Source organism: Lontra canadensis, unplaced genomic scaffold (assembly GCF_010015895.1).
Source record: "Lontra canadensis isolate GAN:19392208 unplaced genomic scaffold, GSC_riverotter_1.0 scaffold117, whole genome shotgun sequence".
Taxonomy (NCBI): Eukaryota; Metazoa; Chordata; class Mammalia; order Carnivora; family Mustelidae; genus Lontra; species Lontra canadensis.
This window is the reverse complement of record NW_022631111.1, coordinates 2306424-2324161: the sequence shown is the minus strand read 5'-3', so window position 1 is coordinate 2324161 and position 17738 is coordinate 2306424. Positions and strand designations below refer to the sequence as shown.

Below are 17738 nucleotides of genomic sequence, written 5' to 3'. Positions count from 1 at the left end.
GCTGTGACAGCTCTTGTAAGAGCTATAGGAGCTGTAGCAGCTCTCGTTAAGAGCTGTAGGAGCTGTAACAGCTCTTGTAAGAGCTGTGAGAGTGTGACAGCTCTTGTCAGAGCTAGACCCGCCGTTGCACCCGAGCAGCCAGCGGACCCGAGCCCCGGGCAGCTCTGATGCCTGCAGCCCCGCCCACACCGCGGCTTCGGAGCAGCGGAGCCACCTGCAGAGGACCCGCCGTTGCACCCGAGCCGCCAGCACTCCAGCAGCAGCCCAGCCGCCAGTGGTCCTGACACCAGTGGTCCCGCCGCCAGCGGTCCCGACGCCAGCTGACCCAGCACGCCAGAGGTCCAGTGGTCCCAGCACTCCAGCAGCAGCCGAGACGCCAGCTGTCCCGACGCCAGCGGTCCCGACACCAGCGGCCCCGGTGACACACAGCGGGGAACGGCCTAGATGCCAGCAACCTCGCTGCGAACGGCCTCGCTGCCAGGAGAGGCCTTGATACCCTGAGCCACAGCCTCGCTGGAGCTGCGCCATTCCGGGGAGCGGCTTCATCTGGAAAGAGGCTTCCTCGGTGAGCAGCCCTGTGGGAGGCAGCATCGTCAGGAAAGAAGCTTCCTCCAGAGTGGCCTCTTTTTATGAGCAGCCGTTCCAGGGAGCAGCCCTGAGGAGCGACCTCATCAGCTGCAGCCTCATCCTGGGAGTGGCCTCATCCAGAGTGGCCTCATCTACAGAAAGGCCTAATCCAGAGCAGCCACGTTGGGAGCGGACTTACCGGGACCTTCGTCGTCACCTTTTCGTAAGAGACAGCCCTGACCGGTCAGTTTGATTTTGATGCTTGGCGTGAAATAAAGTTTTGTTTGATTTTTGCTTTAATCAGTCTCGTTCTTTGATCACGGACCCTAACAGTATCATTAAAAAATTATCAGTTATTCTTAAGTACATAAAGATTGATAACAAAGAAAATACTTTAGAGAACAGCTTTAGTACTTTAAAGGTAATTTTATTTCCAAAAAATAAACTAAGGGAGGAGTCACTGGTAAGATCAATTGGTAGAGCATGTGACTCTTGATCTCAGGGTCATGAGTTCAAGCCCCATGTTAGGCATGGAGCCCATTTAACATAAAAATTTTTCAAAGAGTGAAAAAGTAAACTGAGGAAAAATTCAATGTGGGAAAAATAAAAGAAAAAAAAAAAAAAAGGAAAGGAAAGAAAAAGAGAAAAGAAAATCCCTGAATGCAAAAGCTTTGTTCTCTATCTTTGAACAGTGCTATCTATGAAGCACCTTAGAACTATACACTGAATAAATTTCCCTTCCATTGATCCTGAGTGTGACCTTGTGATAGCACTAACAAATAGAATATGGTGGAAGTGATATTATTTGACTTCCAAAGCCAGATAACAAAAAGCAATATGGCTACAACCTGGCTCCCACTCTCTCTATGGATGCTCACCTTTGGAATACAGCCACTGTGCTGTTAAGAAGCCCAGGGCACACAGACAGATCATAAGGTTTTAAGGCTCAGCTAAGGTCTCAGATAATAGTCATATGAGTGAATAAACCTTCAGATGATGCTAGCCTCCAGTCTCTTTCAGTCTTCTAGCTGAGGTCCCATACACGGAGAGTACTACATATTTTAAAGCATTTAATATGTTTCCACTAAATATTTTGTGACTGACAATGAATTCAAGGACATGAGAGAGAAAACACACTCCACAGGCTGGCTACAGTAAAATAAATGATTGTGCCAAAACCACAGTGAAAAAGGACCTTCAAACTGAAGCAATGCTAACATGCTTATCTTAATCCTGTATATGCAAGAGAAAGAAAAAAGGAACTAATGAAGTTATATCAACTCCTTCATTACATCATTTTCTTCCGGGGGAAAATATACAGAAAAGGTTTTGATGAGATGAATACCAGATGGAAAAAAAGCACACTTTGGCAACAATGAACATTTCATTTGTGGTACAGAAATCTTGCAGGGAAGGGAATGACTCCAAAAGCTAAGATGTTACAAATTATTGCTTGGTTAATTTCTAAAGGAAACTGAGCAGTTCTCCTTCCCAGTGAATAGAGAGATGCTGGTGAAACTAGCAGCTGCCCACAGTGTCTATTTCTGAGACTTATGGTACTTGGTGGACACGGAGAACAAATACCAGAGATTTGAACTTCCCTCTTAATGTACACAGCATAACTAAAGAGCAATTCACATAGATTAAAATATGCAGCATCTACACAAAAGTACAAAGCAACTCGGACATTCTGAATGAGTTGGGTCCAAATACACTGAGGAATAAATATACTACATATCCAACAGTCAATTTCTCACATTGTTCCTCTTAAATCTGTTGATGACCTAAGTAATGGTAGAAAAAGTTTCAGTACCATATAATATTTATCATTCTAGTAGTAATGCACTAAATTATATTAGAGCTGATATTTGAATATATAAACAAAACCCATAAATACATTAAATATATGTCTCTCTAAAAGAGCAATTAGTACACTGTTTACTATATTGAAAAATACAACATTCCATTATTAACCAAAGTGCCCAAAAGAAAATATTTTGCTAGATGGGAAACACAGTAAATCCATCTGCAATATTTTGAAACAAATATAAAACTGTAAGTTAAAATGTAAAGTAAATATTAATATTAAGAATTATTATTTAAAACCTCCCAAAAGAATTTTATTGAATCAGTAACAGAAAAAGGGACTCATTTTCTTTTTTTTTTCTTTTTAAGATTTTATTTATTTATTTATTTGACAGAGATCACAAGTTGACAGAGATCACAAGCAGGCAGAGAGGCAGGCAGAGAGAGAGGAGGAAGCAGGCTCCTGCCGAGCAGAGAGCCCGACACAAGGCTCCATCCCAGGACCTTGGGATTATGACCTGAGCTGAAGGCAAAGGCTTTAACCCACTGAGCCACCCAGGCTCCCTGGGACTTATTTTCTTATATCAATTCCTAAAACATGAGTTTCCATTAATTAAAACTTTTTATGAAGAACTTCCTTCATTGAATATTATCCCTTGTTGGCAACCTATACCACCTACCTTTTAACCGATGACAGAATACAAAAAAAATTAAAGCTTAACATTTGGAAAAGCACATTAGTTGAGTAAGTTAGATAATATCCTTAAACGTACTGCTCTGCAGTCCCTTTTCCAGTGTGAAATGGCCTGAAGTTTCAGTAAAAAAAAGATAAATTCGCAACCATGTTATATGGTAATACAGAAAAATTTAAGTTTAAGAAACTGGTAAGGAAATAAGATTAATATTTTATTTTCCCCAACTTTACTGACATATAATTGAGATATGACATTGTGTAAGTTTAAGATAGGACAAGATGATCTGATACACACACACACTGTGAAACAATTACCATGATAAAGTTAGTACCTTCATCACCTCATATATTACCTTTTACTGTGTGTTCTGAAAACATTTAAGATTTATTCCCTTAGCAACTTTCAAGCATACAGTACAGTACTACTGACTACAGTCACCATGCTGTCCATATATTAGATCCCCAGAACTTATTCATAACTGGAAGTTTGTACCAGTTATTACCAACATCTCCATTTCCCCTACATCCCAACCCCTGGAAACTTTTTACTCTCTGTTTCTAAGAGGTCAGCTTTCTTAGCTTCCATTCAGGAGTAAAGTCAGACAGTATTTCTTTCTCTCTGACTTATTTCACTAGGTATAAGCCCATATCTATCCAGGCTATTATAAATAGCAAGATATCAGCAGATTAGTCTTTTATATCACTACCCAGGTAACACAGCAGGAAACGGAAGGTGCTATTTTGGAGATATAAAAATGAGAAATGAGGAATCCAGTTTGAACATGGACTATATACCAGCTACTATTATTTTCATAATGTTTGATTTTAAGATTTTATTCATTTATTTGACACAGAGAGACACAGTGAGAGAGGGGAAACAAGCAGGGGGTGTGGGAGAGGGAGAGGGAGGCCTTCCACTGAGCAGAGAGCCCAATATGGGGCTCGATCACAGGACCCTGGGACCATGACCCGAGCCAAAGGCAGACACTCAACAACTGAGCCACCCAGGTGTCCCATAATGTTTCATTTTTGAGGATGACAGTAGTTCTGTGGTAAATTATGAGATTCCTAAGCTGCTGAAGTACTAAACTTTCAGAAGGTTCAGAGAATACACACAGAAAAAGGAAAATAAAGCAAATGTGCAAAATGTTAACAACGGAATAGTCTAGCTAAAAGGATGTTGGTATTCATTTTTTTTTAAGATTTAATTTATTTATTTGAGAGAGAGCACACAGGGGGATTGGAAGAAGAGGGAGAAGAAGGTTCCCCACTGAGCAGGTAGACTGGCACAGGGCTTGATCCCAGAACTTTTGACTCATGACCTGAGGTGAAGGCAGACACTCAGCAGACTGAGCCCCCAGGAACCCCTGTGGGTATTTACTGTACTATTCTTCCAACTCTTTTGCAGGTTGGAAATTTTTTAAATAAAAAAAAAAGGAACACTTGTATATAATGAGACAGACACAAGAATGTTCGCAGTAATGTTACTGAAAAGAGCCCAAAGCAGAAAAAATCCAAATACACACCAATAGTAAACTGGACAAGAAAACGGTGACCAAAAAAATGAGTAAATAAACTGTGGTGTACTCATACACTAGAGTACTATACAGCAATGAAAATGAACCAACAACTGTTAGCATGCCACATGGGCAAAGTCACAATGTTAAGCAAATGAAGACAGATACAAATAGGATGAACAAATATTTGTTAAACGAATATTTCAGAGAAGACTCAGGTAAGATCAGGACTGTCCTTTATCTTTGTTTAGCAAGTTTTATTCACAGAAAATACAAGGAAGATTATAAACAAAATGTATAAATTATTTAGAACACCTTTCAAGCACATTTATAAAAACCACCCATATACTATTGATCTGCTCCACTAATCAGAATGCACTGTTGTTTGTCAACTTCTTAAAAGACCCAGTTTAAATCAGAACTTATACCAGAAGCTTACAAAGCCATACTAAACAGACTTTCTTCACTGAATAAGGCTTTCAAACTGTACTACAATTAAAGTTTTAGTTTTAAAATACCATCTAAACTCAGATTTATAACCAGAAATTATTAGAAGAAAAAAGACATAAAATACTTACATTAACTTTGAAAGCTTGTACAGTGTTATCCAGAAGAAGGATGTTGCAAACCACCTCAGTATGCTGTCTGTCTCGGGCCAACTCTGATGCTCGTACATTGTAGGTTCTGCCAGCAGGCAATCGGAAACGTGAGGTCATTACTGTCCACACTCGGTCTAAGTTGGAAAAAAAATTTTTTTTCACTAAATAAAAGAATAGCTGAAGATATGAAGTAGTGTAAAACACCAAGGTTATTATATAAAATTTTCAACTAACACTTAAGTAAAAAGCAATTATAACTTTTGAAACACTAATAAAAATTGTATGCATAAAAAAAGGTACTATATATAATTCATCATTTGAACTACATATTCAAAATGCTTGGAAGAGCTTTATTTTGAACTGCTCCATTGAGAAGACAATACACAAATTATTCAGGAAGTCATAATCCAATTCAAAATATATAAATTTGTGAGTAGCCAAAAAACGGGTAGGAGAATATGCCACCTAAGGAAGTTGGACATTACTCACTGATGCAAATACTTAAAAACACTGTAGAATGGAAACAGGAGGGAAGACTGTTTTGTTTACCTCTAAAGGACCCTTACCTTTACTAAAATTAAGACCTGGGGGAAGCATGGGAGTTTGTTCAATTTTTTAAAATATATACAATAATACTCTTGATTTTAACTATAATCAAATTTAAACTAATTCTAATAGGAGTATTCTTATTATTCTCAAGAAAACAAAAATAAAATAGAAAACATAAGGCTACAGATCTTTGCTTCTCAATTTTTAACCTAAAAGGGAAAAAAATGACATTGCCTATAAAAGAACAGATAACACACTGATATCTACAGTACTTGATGTTAAAAGGCAATGAAGATAGGGGGGAGGCAATGAAGATGTAGCTTTGAAGTTTTGAAAATTATATGAAACACAGAATTATATACCAAAAACATTGGCATTCATGTGGGGAATAAAGCTAAAGATATTTTCAGACATTCTACGATTCAAAGTTTAAAATCCACAAAACTTCCTTTTTAAAGACAATTAGAGAAAGGAAATAGGATGTATTAGAAACACAAGTATACAGAATTTTTAAATATGGGTAAGAAATAAGTAGTAAATTTGAACAATGAGTAAGCAAAAAATAATCAAAAGAAACACCAATTCAAATCAGTGATATTCAGTAACTGCAGCTGACATCACAGACTGTTCGTGACAAAAAGATTAAGCTAAAAGAAAAAGTCAGTGTTACACAAGTATGAGATCTGTATAAGGAAAACAGCTTTAGCAGTTAACAAAGAGGGGCTAGCCAAGTAAGATTCACCAATTAAAAGGGATTGGTGGTTTCTGGTTCCACATGTTAAGAGTTTGCAAGTCACTCTACTCCACTTTTACAAGTAAAAAGTAGAACAGACTGGAAAATCACCAAGGCTGCTTGGATTCACAAGAGAGAGAAGACACAGGGCAAACCACTGCCCCCAAGACAAAAGAGATAGGCAAATACAAAGGATCTCAAGTAGAGACTCACAAGCAGAAACCACCAAGGAGCCAGTACATGGGTAAGAAAATCTGAACCATAACCGGCAAATTGCAGGAGGCTTGATGTGGTCAATTCTCAAAGTTAAAAACTCCAGGGGGCCCAGTCATAGGAGGACTCCCACAATACAGTGAAATTTACTTCCAGGAATCCAACTAGACTGCCACAGTGAATATGGAGAAAAGTAGCCTTAAGCTTTCTGCCGGGATGAACACACACACACACACACACACACACACACACTCTAGCTTTCCAGTGGGAGAATGGAAATAATCAACTCCAGCCCACTTTAGCCATTTTGTCCCATCTAAAAGGAGAAAAAAACCTGAGAAACCTTGTGACATTCATAGTCCGGAGGCACAGGCTCACTAAAATACTGAAACTTAACCAGAGGATTACAGAATGTTTTTCCTCCCTACCTATTAAAGGCGTATTTACATCAGTTCTTCTTACCACAACATCATGCCTGCCTATCAAGAAAAATTTACAGGGGTGCCTGGCTGGCTGTCAGTTGAGCATGTGACCCTTGATCTCAGTGTTGTAAGTTTGAGCCCCACGTTGGGTGTAGAGATTACTTAAAAAAAAAAAAATTTTTTTTTTTTTTAAGATTTTATTTATGACAGAGAAAGATAGCAAGAGAGGGAACACAAACACAGGGGAGCTGGAGAGGGGGAGCCTGATATGGGACTCAATCCCAGGATGTTGAGATCATGACCTCAGCCAAAGGCAGACACTTAACAACTGAGGCACCTAGGCACCACTAAAAATAAAATCTTAAAAAAAAAAAAAAAAAGAAAGAAATATTTAGAAGGCATACTAAAAGGCAAAAAAACACTACTTGAAAGGACAAAGCAAGCATCAGAACTAGACATGAAAGGGATTTTGGAATTATCATACAGACAATTTAAAACTAAATTAATATGCTAAAGGCTCTAATGGATATTGTAGACAGCATGCAGAACAGATGGGCAATGTGAGCACAGGAATGGAAATGTTAAGAAAGAACCAAAAAGAAATGTTACAGGTAAAGAATACTAACACGTATGAAGAATGCTTTCTGACAGACATGTATTAGGCACAACAGAGGAAAGAATTTCTGAGCTAGAGGATATATCAAGAGAATCCTCAAAAAGCAGAAAGCAAAAAGAACAAAGACTAAAAAAACAAACCAAAAAAAAAAACAAAACAAAAAACCAACACCTGAACTCTGTGGGACAAAAACAGGTGTAACATGGATACATGAAGAGAAGAGAGGGGCAGAAAAGAAAACATATTTGAAAGAATAATGAACTTATATGAACAATAATGAATTCCCCAAATTAATGTCAGACATCAAACCACAGATCCAAAAAACTCTGAGAACACCAACAAGGAAAAATGTAAAAAAAAAAACAAAAAAAACAAAAAAAAAAAAACAAAAAAAAAACCCAACCCTGCCTATACCTAAGCAAATAGTTTTAAAACTAAAAATTTAAATTTAAAAATCCTAAAAGAAGTCAGAGGGAAAAACAGCTTACTTATTGAGGAGAAAATGTAAAAATTTAAGAATATATCTGACTGCTTAAGCATGTAAACAAAAAGAAACTAGGGTGAAATATTTAAAATATTGAGGGGAAAAAACACCCTAGAGATGTAGAATTCTATATCCTGCAAAAAAGAAAGAGAAATAAATAGCTTCTCAGACCAAAAAAGGGGGGAGGATTTGTTGCCAGTAGACCAGCCTTGCACAATATTTTAAAAGAAGTTATTTAGAGGGAAGTAAAATAATAGAGGTCAAAATTCAGATCTACATAAAGAAAAGCATCAAAGAAGGGAATAGACCTGATGTGATGAGCACTGGGTGTTATACGTAACTAATGAATCACTGAACACTACATCAAAAACTAATAATGTACTATATGTTGGCTAACTGAACTTAAAAAACTTTTTAAAAAGGACTATGTGAATGTTATTTTAAAACTTTTTTCTTATTCTTAATTAATCAAACAGATAACGGTACAATACCCTCTACATGAGTGTGGCAAAGACTTAAGAAATTTGATGAGATTTTTTTCCTTCCACAATTAGGGGAAGGGTGACGATTCTGCAGATGTGATTAAAGTCCCAAGTCAACTGAGTAAATCAAGAGCACCCTTGGTGGGCCTGAGTTAGATGGAAGCCCTCAAAAAACCAGGAACTTCCTGAAGTAAAAGAAATTCTACTGCTGGCTTTAAAGACATGGTATGGCATGTTGTGAGACAACAGTGAAAGGGCCTCTAGGAGCGGACAGCCAGCAAGAAACTAAAGACCTCAGCCCTACATTTCATTGTATTCATCAACAATCACACGAACCTGGAAAAGAACCCAGGCTCCCAAAGTTCAGTCAACATCTAGACTGCAACTATGTGAAATACAACCAAGCTGCGCCCATCCTCCTCACCCATGAAACTGGAGGAAAATGTGTTGTTTTAAACTGCCAAATTTGGGTAATTCATTACATATCAATAGAAAACTAATACACGTTTCACGATGGTACTACTCAATCAACAAATATTCACCAAAGAGAAAATATAAAACAATGAGGCACCTGGGTTAAGCATCTGACTCTTGATCTCAGTTCAGGTCGTGATCTCAGGGTGGTGAGTTCAAGCCCCACACTGAATTCCACACTGGGCGTGGAGCTTACTTAAAAAAACAAAAAAAGTCTTCAAATAGAAAAGACTATACAGGGGCACCTGGGTGGCTCAGTGGGTTAAGCCTCTGCCTTCGGCTCAGGTCATGATCCCAGGGTCCTGGGATCGAGCCCCGCATCAGGCTTTCTGCTCAGCAGGGAGCCTGCTTTCCCTTCCTCTCTCTCTGCCTGCTTGTGATCTCTCTCTGTCGAATAAATAAATAAAAATCTTAAAAAAAAAAAAAAAAAAGAAAGACTATACACTTACTGATTAAAAGCATTAAAAATTTAATGGATTTTCTCTCATACAAAGACTTATTGTAAAGCTAAAAAGAAAATATGAAGCAACACACACAATCACCTCTTTGTGCATGTTCCACTCTTGCCTGTAATGGATATATGTATTTCTCTTCTCCCCAGTCCTGCCTTCCCTTCACCTGGGGTGAGTGGTCCAGACAAAGAAAGTGGGCAAAGACCTTAGAAATTCATAAGTAACAGCAGAATCAGCAAATCAGTTTTAACAGTAGGGGGAGCTACCAAAAAAAGAATACTGGTTGATGTCACAAAGGTATCACAATGTCAAAGAATGGTACAGGAATGACAAGATCAAAAGATATCAATGTATTCTGCCAAAACCAGTCTTCCCCATTTACTGGCACATCTACTTCTGACATTTGCACTTGAACCTAGATTAATGGTTTCAATGAAATTTCTTTGTTTGTTTCAATGAAATATCTATTTAACTCACCCCAGATATCATATGAGAATCTTCCAATCTTGAAAAGTACCTACCTTTAAGATACATACCACTTTACAAATGGCACAATTATGCCAGTGACAACCTAACTGCCCATAAGTGATAAGAAATATAACAATAAGCCAAATAAGTCTAGTCAGAATTTTCATTATATCTTGAAAACACACTCCCGAAAGGTTACGAGAACCTTAATATATGACATCTGGCTTGCAGGTAACTGTCTGCCTTTCTCAGAAGAGACACCTTTTCTAGAGCACTTCCAACTTTTTTTATTCACTTATGAGAGCAAAACGTTCTTTTAGAGATGCTAAGAGAACATAACTCCTTAAAGTCCCAGTTGAGCAAAATATCAAATGTTTCTAATGGGCTCTTCTGATCATCCTCTATGCTACATATAAACTTTCAAAAAGTCACTAAAGGAGACTATATGAACAAACACAGACTATCCATTTTTCAAAACTCTTTATTACTTTTCTCCTTAATGACTACTCACCATAGTCTAGTTTACCTTATCTCACACAACTTTCTAATTGCGGTCTAGGGAATGCTAATATCATGCTTTTATTTTTTTTTTTAAGTTTATTTACTTATGTAAGTAATCTTTACAGCCAACATGGGACTCGAACTCACAATTTCAAGATTAAGAGTCGCATGCTCTTCTAAGACAGCCAGGTACCCTTTATGATTGAAATATTATAATTTTAGGGGTGCCTGGGTGGCTCAGTGGGTTAAAGCCTCTCTGCCTTCGGCTCAGGTCATGATCCCAGGGTCCTGGGATTGAGCCCCACATCGGGCTCTCTGCTCAGCAGGGAGACTGCTTCCCTTCCTCTCTCTCTCTACCTGCCTCTCTGCCTACTTGTGATCTCTGTCAAATAAACAAATAAAATCTTTTTAAAAATAAATAAATATTATAATTTTATTGTGAATATTATTTACAAAGTGAAGTGCAAACAGCACTTTTCAGTATTTTGAAATACAACACAATTAACATTAACCAAATACTTTATTGGGTATTGCTTCCATTTTTAGCAAAAACAAACAGAACACTGAGTAGCCTTTCTACAAATATGTAGTTATTTAGAAAACTAAGTCACATGTTTTTAGAGACAACCCAAATCTACTCTTGGACAACATACTTACATAAACATATCCTGAAAGTAACCCATCTATTGGTTCCATGTTTAAACAAGTTTAGTAGATTATAAGTAAGGTTAAAAGCCACTGTTCTTTACAGACCAGAGAAACCTAAACTTGGTTACCATAAGTAGGAAACATCCAAACAAAAAGCACTCATAATAGGACAGTAGAAAATTATAATTAGCATATATAAATGTTCTTATAATAGAACAAAATGTACGTACCCTCTATCCTCAAAATCTCATGTTTCTTATACTTATGTTCATGAATAAAAATGTTTTTCAGACTTGTATCTTTTAATTTTTAAGATTTATTTTTTACTTATTTTAGAGAGAGAGCAAGCAAGCAGGAAAGTGGGGGGAGGGACAGAGAAAAAGGGAGAGAATCTCAAAAAGACTCCCCACAAGCACACAGCCCAACTTGGAGCTCAATCTCAAAACCCTGAGAACATGATCTGAGTGGAAATCAAGAGTCGGATGCTTAACGGACTGAGCCACTCAGGTGCCCCCAGATTTATATATTTTTTAAATTACATAATAAAGCTTTATATACAACCTCAAGTAGCTATTAATGCCAAAAGATTCTTCTCAACCTCAAGTCACGAACAATAATGGTCAGAAAGTATTTAAGATAAAATTAACTAACTTTAAAAGGATAAATTTACATTGCTAAGGCCAACTACAAAAATGGACTATTCTAAATATTCAACAGTCTAAAATGTGGATTGTCACAAGATGCTGGCTTCCCATAACATATAATAAAACCTTACTCGTTTACACCCTGCTAACTGAGAGCTTTAAATAACTTCATTTTGATTATTTGATGAGAAAAAAATTCATTAATAGTAATCTTTAAATTTCTAAAAACTTTTTTTTGAAAAGAACAGACATTTCTTCAAAGAAGACATATAGATGGCCAAGAGACACATGAAAAGATGCTCATCATCACTTACCATAAAGGAAATGCAAATCAAAACTACAATGAGATATCACTGCACATTTGTCAGTGCGGCTAAAATCAACAACACAAGAAACAAAAGGTATCGGTGAGAATGTGGAGAAAAAGGAACACTCATACACTGTTGGTGGGAATGCAAACTGGTGTAGCCATTGTGGAAAACAGTATGGAGGTTCCTCAAAAAGTTAAAAACAGAACTGGTCTACAGTCTAGCAATCACACTATTGGGTATTTACCCGCCCCCCCAAAAAACCCAGAAAAACACTAATTCAAAGGAATACATGCACCCCTATGTTTACAGGAGCATTATTCACACTAGCCAAATTATGGAAGTAGCTCAGGTGTCCACTGACTGACAAATGGATGAAGAAGAAGTCACACACACACACACACACACACACATATGAATATTATTCAGCCATAAAAAAAAGAGTGAAATCTTGTCATCTGCAACAACATGGGACGGAGCTGGAGAGTATAATGCTAAGCAAAATAAGTCAGAGAAAAGACAGATGCTGTATGATTTCACTCATATGTGGAACTTGAGCAATAAAACAAATGAGCAAAGGGAAAAAAACAGAAAGACAAACCAAGAAACAGACTTTCACTTATAGAGAACAAATTGATGATTATCAGAGTTAGGGTAGGAGATGGGGGAAACAAGTGATGGGGATTAAGGAGGGCACTTGCTGTGATGAGCACTGGGTGATGTATGGAAGTATTGAATCACTGTATTGTACACCTGAAACTAATATACACTGTATGTTAACTAAGTGAAATTAAAATAAAAACAAAAAAAATTAAAAAAAACTTTAAAAGAATAGACTGAGTTTTATATTCACATACCTAAAAAGCATCCTTCTCACTAAAAAACATTAGGAATAAATTTTTTGAACTATTTTATTTTTTAAAAGTAATCTCTTTGCCAATGTGAGGCTCAAACTCCCAACCCTAAGATCAAGAGTTGAATGCTCTACCAACTGCGTGTGCCACCCAGGCACCCCAGAAATAATTTCTAAGTACACTACCAGTAGATTTAGTCATATGTTCGTTCAGCAAATATTCGTTACGTCGTGCCAGGCACAGATCTAGGCCCTTGGCATACATCAATTGGGGGTGGGGGGACACAAATCCCTATTCTTATGGAACTTACATTCTAGCATAAAATATTTTACTTTTGTAGTCCTCATAATTAACATTGTATTTCCCTCCATAACCTTCAACCCCATCCATAACTTATAGGATGCTGGGCAGTGAATAAGTATTCCTGGAAGTGACCAAATGAAAATTATAAGAAATTAAGTATATATTCTGGGCTATTCTCATCTTGTATATCTTAGAATCTTCAGTCTGAAGTACTTAACTTAGAATCTCAGCATTGAAAAAAATTAAAAAATAAAAATAAAAATAAATTTAAAAAATTAAAAAAGAATCTCAGCATTGTTCCCACTACTCAGTTTCTTTAGTACTGAGTTACTTTCTTGGGAAACTTATACTTAAACACTTCAGATCTGAAGCATAAGTGAACTGTCTAATCAGCTCTTAAGACTTCTCCATAAAATGGTATCTTCACTTACAAGATTTAGTTACCAATATACTAAATATAGTCACACTTCTTGCCCCATTTACTTTCATTTCATAAAGCAATGATTCTACTTGATTTTAGGAGAAGTTTATTACTTGAAAATTCTAACTCTGTGAAAAAAAAATGCTAAACCTTCCATGATGTTTTAGAAGAAGTTCAAATAAAATTCTTCATTACAGTTTTCTTTTTTCATCTGAAAAGTGTTTCAGTGAAATTGATATACATGTACACAACTGCTTTCAGTGGAAACGAGACCATCTTTTTTAAGAAAACATTTATGAATTGTGGTCTACAAAAATATTCAGTCCTTTATACTCAATGTACTAATACAAATTTAAACATTCTAAAAGACCTAAAATTATGATAAATCTTTTTATGTCTACATGCATTAAAAATCTGTACATATTAAGTCAAAAGAGCTGAACATACATGGTGATACTTAAACTAAAAAAATATGGACACATACAGTTAAGAGACAGAAAAAGCACTTGGGCTATTCACATAATGATTAGTGAATTAAAACTGTGAGATAAAATTGTTTTCTATTTAGAATTCTATTTAATGTTAATACAATGTTTTCTGTTCAACGAAAGCACATTCTTTCTGACTTTTAACTTCAAAGGACAAAATGGCAAACAGTTTATTTTTCAATCATCATAAATATAGATTAAAGGGTTTGGCTGACACAGAGAGACAAATGACATGGCTCAGCAGTAGCTAGAAAGTAATAAGAAAGATGAAATGGGTGGTAGGGAATCAAAGCAAGGGACAAACAAATCTTCCTTGACCTAATAAAGGCCAACATGGAAAACACCGTTAACATCATACTGAATACTAAAAAATGGAATGCTTTACGAGTAAAAATCAGGAACAAAACAAGAATATCACGGTCCCTGGGTGACTCAGTCAGTTAAGCGGCTGCCTTCAGCTCAGGTCCTCATTTCAGGGTCCTGGAATTGAGCCCCACATCAGGCTACCTGCTTCTCTCCCTCCCTCTGCCCCTCCCCCTGCTCCTGCATTATCTCCACACACACCCCCAAATAAATAAAACATTTTTAAAAATTTAAAAGCAAAAACAAGGATATCTATCAGCTCTCATCACTGCTATTCAGAATTGTACTGGAGGTGTGAGCCAGAGCAATTTGGCAAAAAAAAGGAAATACAAGTCACTGAGGTTAGAAGAAGGAAAACTACCAATATTTGCAGATGACATAACCTTCTACATAGAGAATCTGAAGACATCTACAAAAAAAGCTTCTAGAACTAGTAAGTGAGGTTAGCAAAGCAAAATGTAACATCAAAATGTAAAAATTAATTGTATTTCCACAAACTAGCAACAACAAAAATTATAATTTAAAAACAATATAATTTACAATAGCAATGAAACTGAAAACTTCAAAACACTACTGAGAGAAATTGAAGAAAGAAAATATGTGAAGAGATACACTGTGTTCACAGGTTAGATAATCTGTAGATTCAAGGCAATCTCAATAAAAATCACAGCAGGCTTGCTTATAGAACCTGACAAACCAATTCTAAAATTCACAAGAAAATGAGAGACTTGAATGTAAATTGAAAAGATTTGAATTGAAAATAGTTGAGGGGCACCTGGGTGCCTCAGTCGGATAAGTGTCTGACTCTCGGTTTCAACTCAGGTCATGAGATCAAGTCCAGGATCAGGATCCACACTCAGTGACGAGCCTACTTGAGATTCCCTCTCTCATTCTCCTTCTGCCCCTCCCCCTACTAGCATAAACACATACTCTCTAAATAAATAAATCTTTAAAAAAAAAAAAAAAGTTGAAAACAACTTTGAAAAAGAAACACAAAATGGGAGACTAAATCTACTGATTTTAAGACTCATTATAAACTACAGAAACCAAGACACTACATTGTCATCAAGATCATCTTAACAGAGGAATGAAACAAAACAGAGTCCAGAATAAGACCCACACATATATGGACAACTCAATTTTGACAAAGATATACAGGCACACATCATTTTATTGTGCTTGGCAGATACTGAGTTTTTACAAATTGAAGGTTTGTGGCAATCCTGCATCCAGCAAGTTTATGGTACCACTCTTCTAACAGCATTTGCTCACTTCATGTCTTTCTGTCACATTTCCTTTAATTCTCTCAATATTTCACATTTTTCTTTATTACTATATTTGTTGTAATGATCTGTGAGCAGTAATTACAACTCACTGAAAGCTCAGTAATTGTAACTCGCAGCATTTTTTAGCAATGAAGAATTTTTTTAAATTATATATTCTTAAAATGTTATTATTTATTAGAGAGAAAGAGAGTACAAGCAGAGGGAGGGGCAGAGAGAAAGACAGAGAAGTAGACTTCCTGATGAGCAGGGAGCCCGACATGGGGCTCAACCCCAGGAGTCTGGGATTATAACCTGAGCTGAAGGCAGATACTTAACCAAGTTACCCAGGCACCCCAAGATATGTACTTTTTTTTTTTTAGAAATAATATTACTGCACACTTAACAGACCACAGCATAGTGTAAACATAATTTTAATATGAACTAGGAAACCAAAAAATTCATTTGATTTGCTTTATTGCAATATTTGCTTTATTGTGGTTGTCTGGAATGGAACCTACAGTATATCTGGGGTATGCCTACAAAAATTCAGTAGAAAAAGGCTAGTAATGTCGAAAGATGGCTAAAAATATGCAAAAAAAAAAAAAGTGCACTTCAATCCATACCTTGTACTGTATGCAAAAATTAACACAAAATGGATCAAAGATCTCTCTGGAATCTAACACAATAAAATTTCTTAAAGAAATAGGAGAAATCCTTGGTGACCTTAGATTGGGCAAATTATTTCTTAGAAAAACCACCATAAGCATGACACTTAAAAGAATAAATTGATATTTCCTAATTCATCAAAATTAAAACATCTGCTTTTCAAAAGACACTGCTAAAAGAATGAAAAGACTGGTCAGAGAGTGGGAGCATATTATCAGATAAAGGAGTTGTACCCAGAATATATAAAAGAACTCTCGGAACTCAGTATTAAGAAAACAAAACAACCTAATTTAAAGACAGACAAAAGATTTAAAGGGATATTTCATCAAAGAAGATATACAGATTGCAAATAACCACACAAAAAGATGTTCAACATCATTAGACATCAGGTGTGTGCAGATTAAAACCATAAAGCAATTTTCCTACATACTCATCAAGACAGATAAACAACAGAACACGAACTGCTGCCAAAGACAAGGGAAGAGTGGGTCTCTCATTCACTGCTGGTGGGGAAATAAAGTGTTACAACAACACTGGAAAATAGTTTGGCACTTTCTTACAAATTTGAACCTACTCCAACTCTATGAGCTATCCAGGTAACAAATACAAATGTCCGTATAAAGACTTGTATTTGTTATAGCTAACCACTGGAAACAAAATAAATGTCTATTAATAGGTAAATGGATTTATTCACATGTGGTACATGTTTATTCACCTGTGGTATATTAATAAAGTAGAATACTAGTACACAATAAAATAGAAGTATTGATATTCACAACAATATGGACAAGTCTCAAAATACTTGCTCAAAGAAGCTAGATCAAAAACAGAGTACATAGGGCGCCTGGGTTGCTCAGTGGGTTAAAGCCTCTGCCTCAGGTCATGATCCTGGGGTCCTGGGATCGAGCCCCACATTGGGCTCTCTGCTCAGCAGGGAGACTGCTTCCTCCTCTTTCTCTGTCTACTTGTGATCTCTGTCTGTGAAATAAATAAATAAAAATCTTAAAAAGAAAAAAAAAAGAGAGTACATACTATACAATTCCATCCATATAAAATTCTAAAAAACACAAAGTAATCTTTGGTGACAGCAGAGCAGCAGTTGCCTAGGGTCCAGCAATATGGTGAGAGAGATTACAGTAGGAGCAAAAGGAAACTTTTGGGAGTAATGAATATGTTCATTATACTGAGTGTGGTGATGGTT

General features: G+C 36.5%; 1 protein-coding gene across 5 annotated transcripts in view; it reads right to left on the bottom strand.

Moving 5' to 3' along the window:
- The window catches only part of PTPN4 (protein tyrosine phosphatase non-receptor type 4), a 207872-nt gene that overhangs the window by 161131 nt on the left and 29003 nt on the right, over positions 1 to 17738 (bottom strand). For 4 of the 5 annotated variants that reach the window (XM_032840891.1, XM_032840893.1, XM_032840890.1 and 1 more), the window contains exon 2: positions 5163 to 5317. In XM_032840891.1, the coding sequence (XP_032696782.1) occupies positions 5163 to 5300 (138 nt within the window). In that variant the 5' untranslated portion in view covers positions 5301 to 5317. Of the gene's footprint in view, positions 1 to 5162; positions 5318 to 17738 lie in introns of those variants that run through there. The other variant, XM_032840895.1, reaches the window with a different exon arrangement.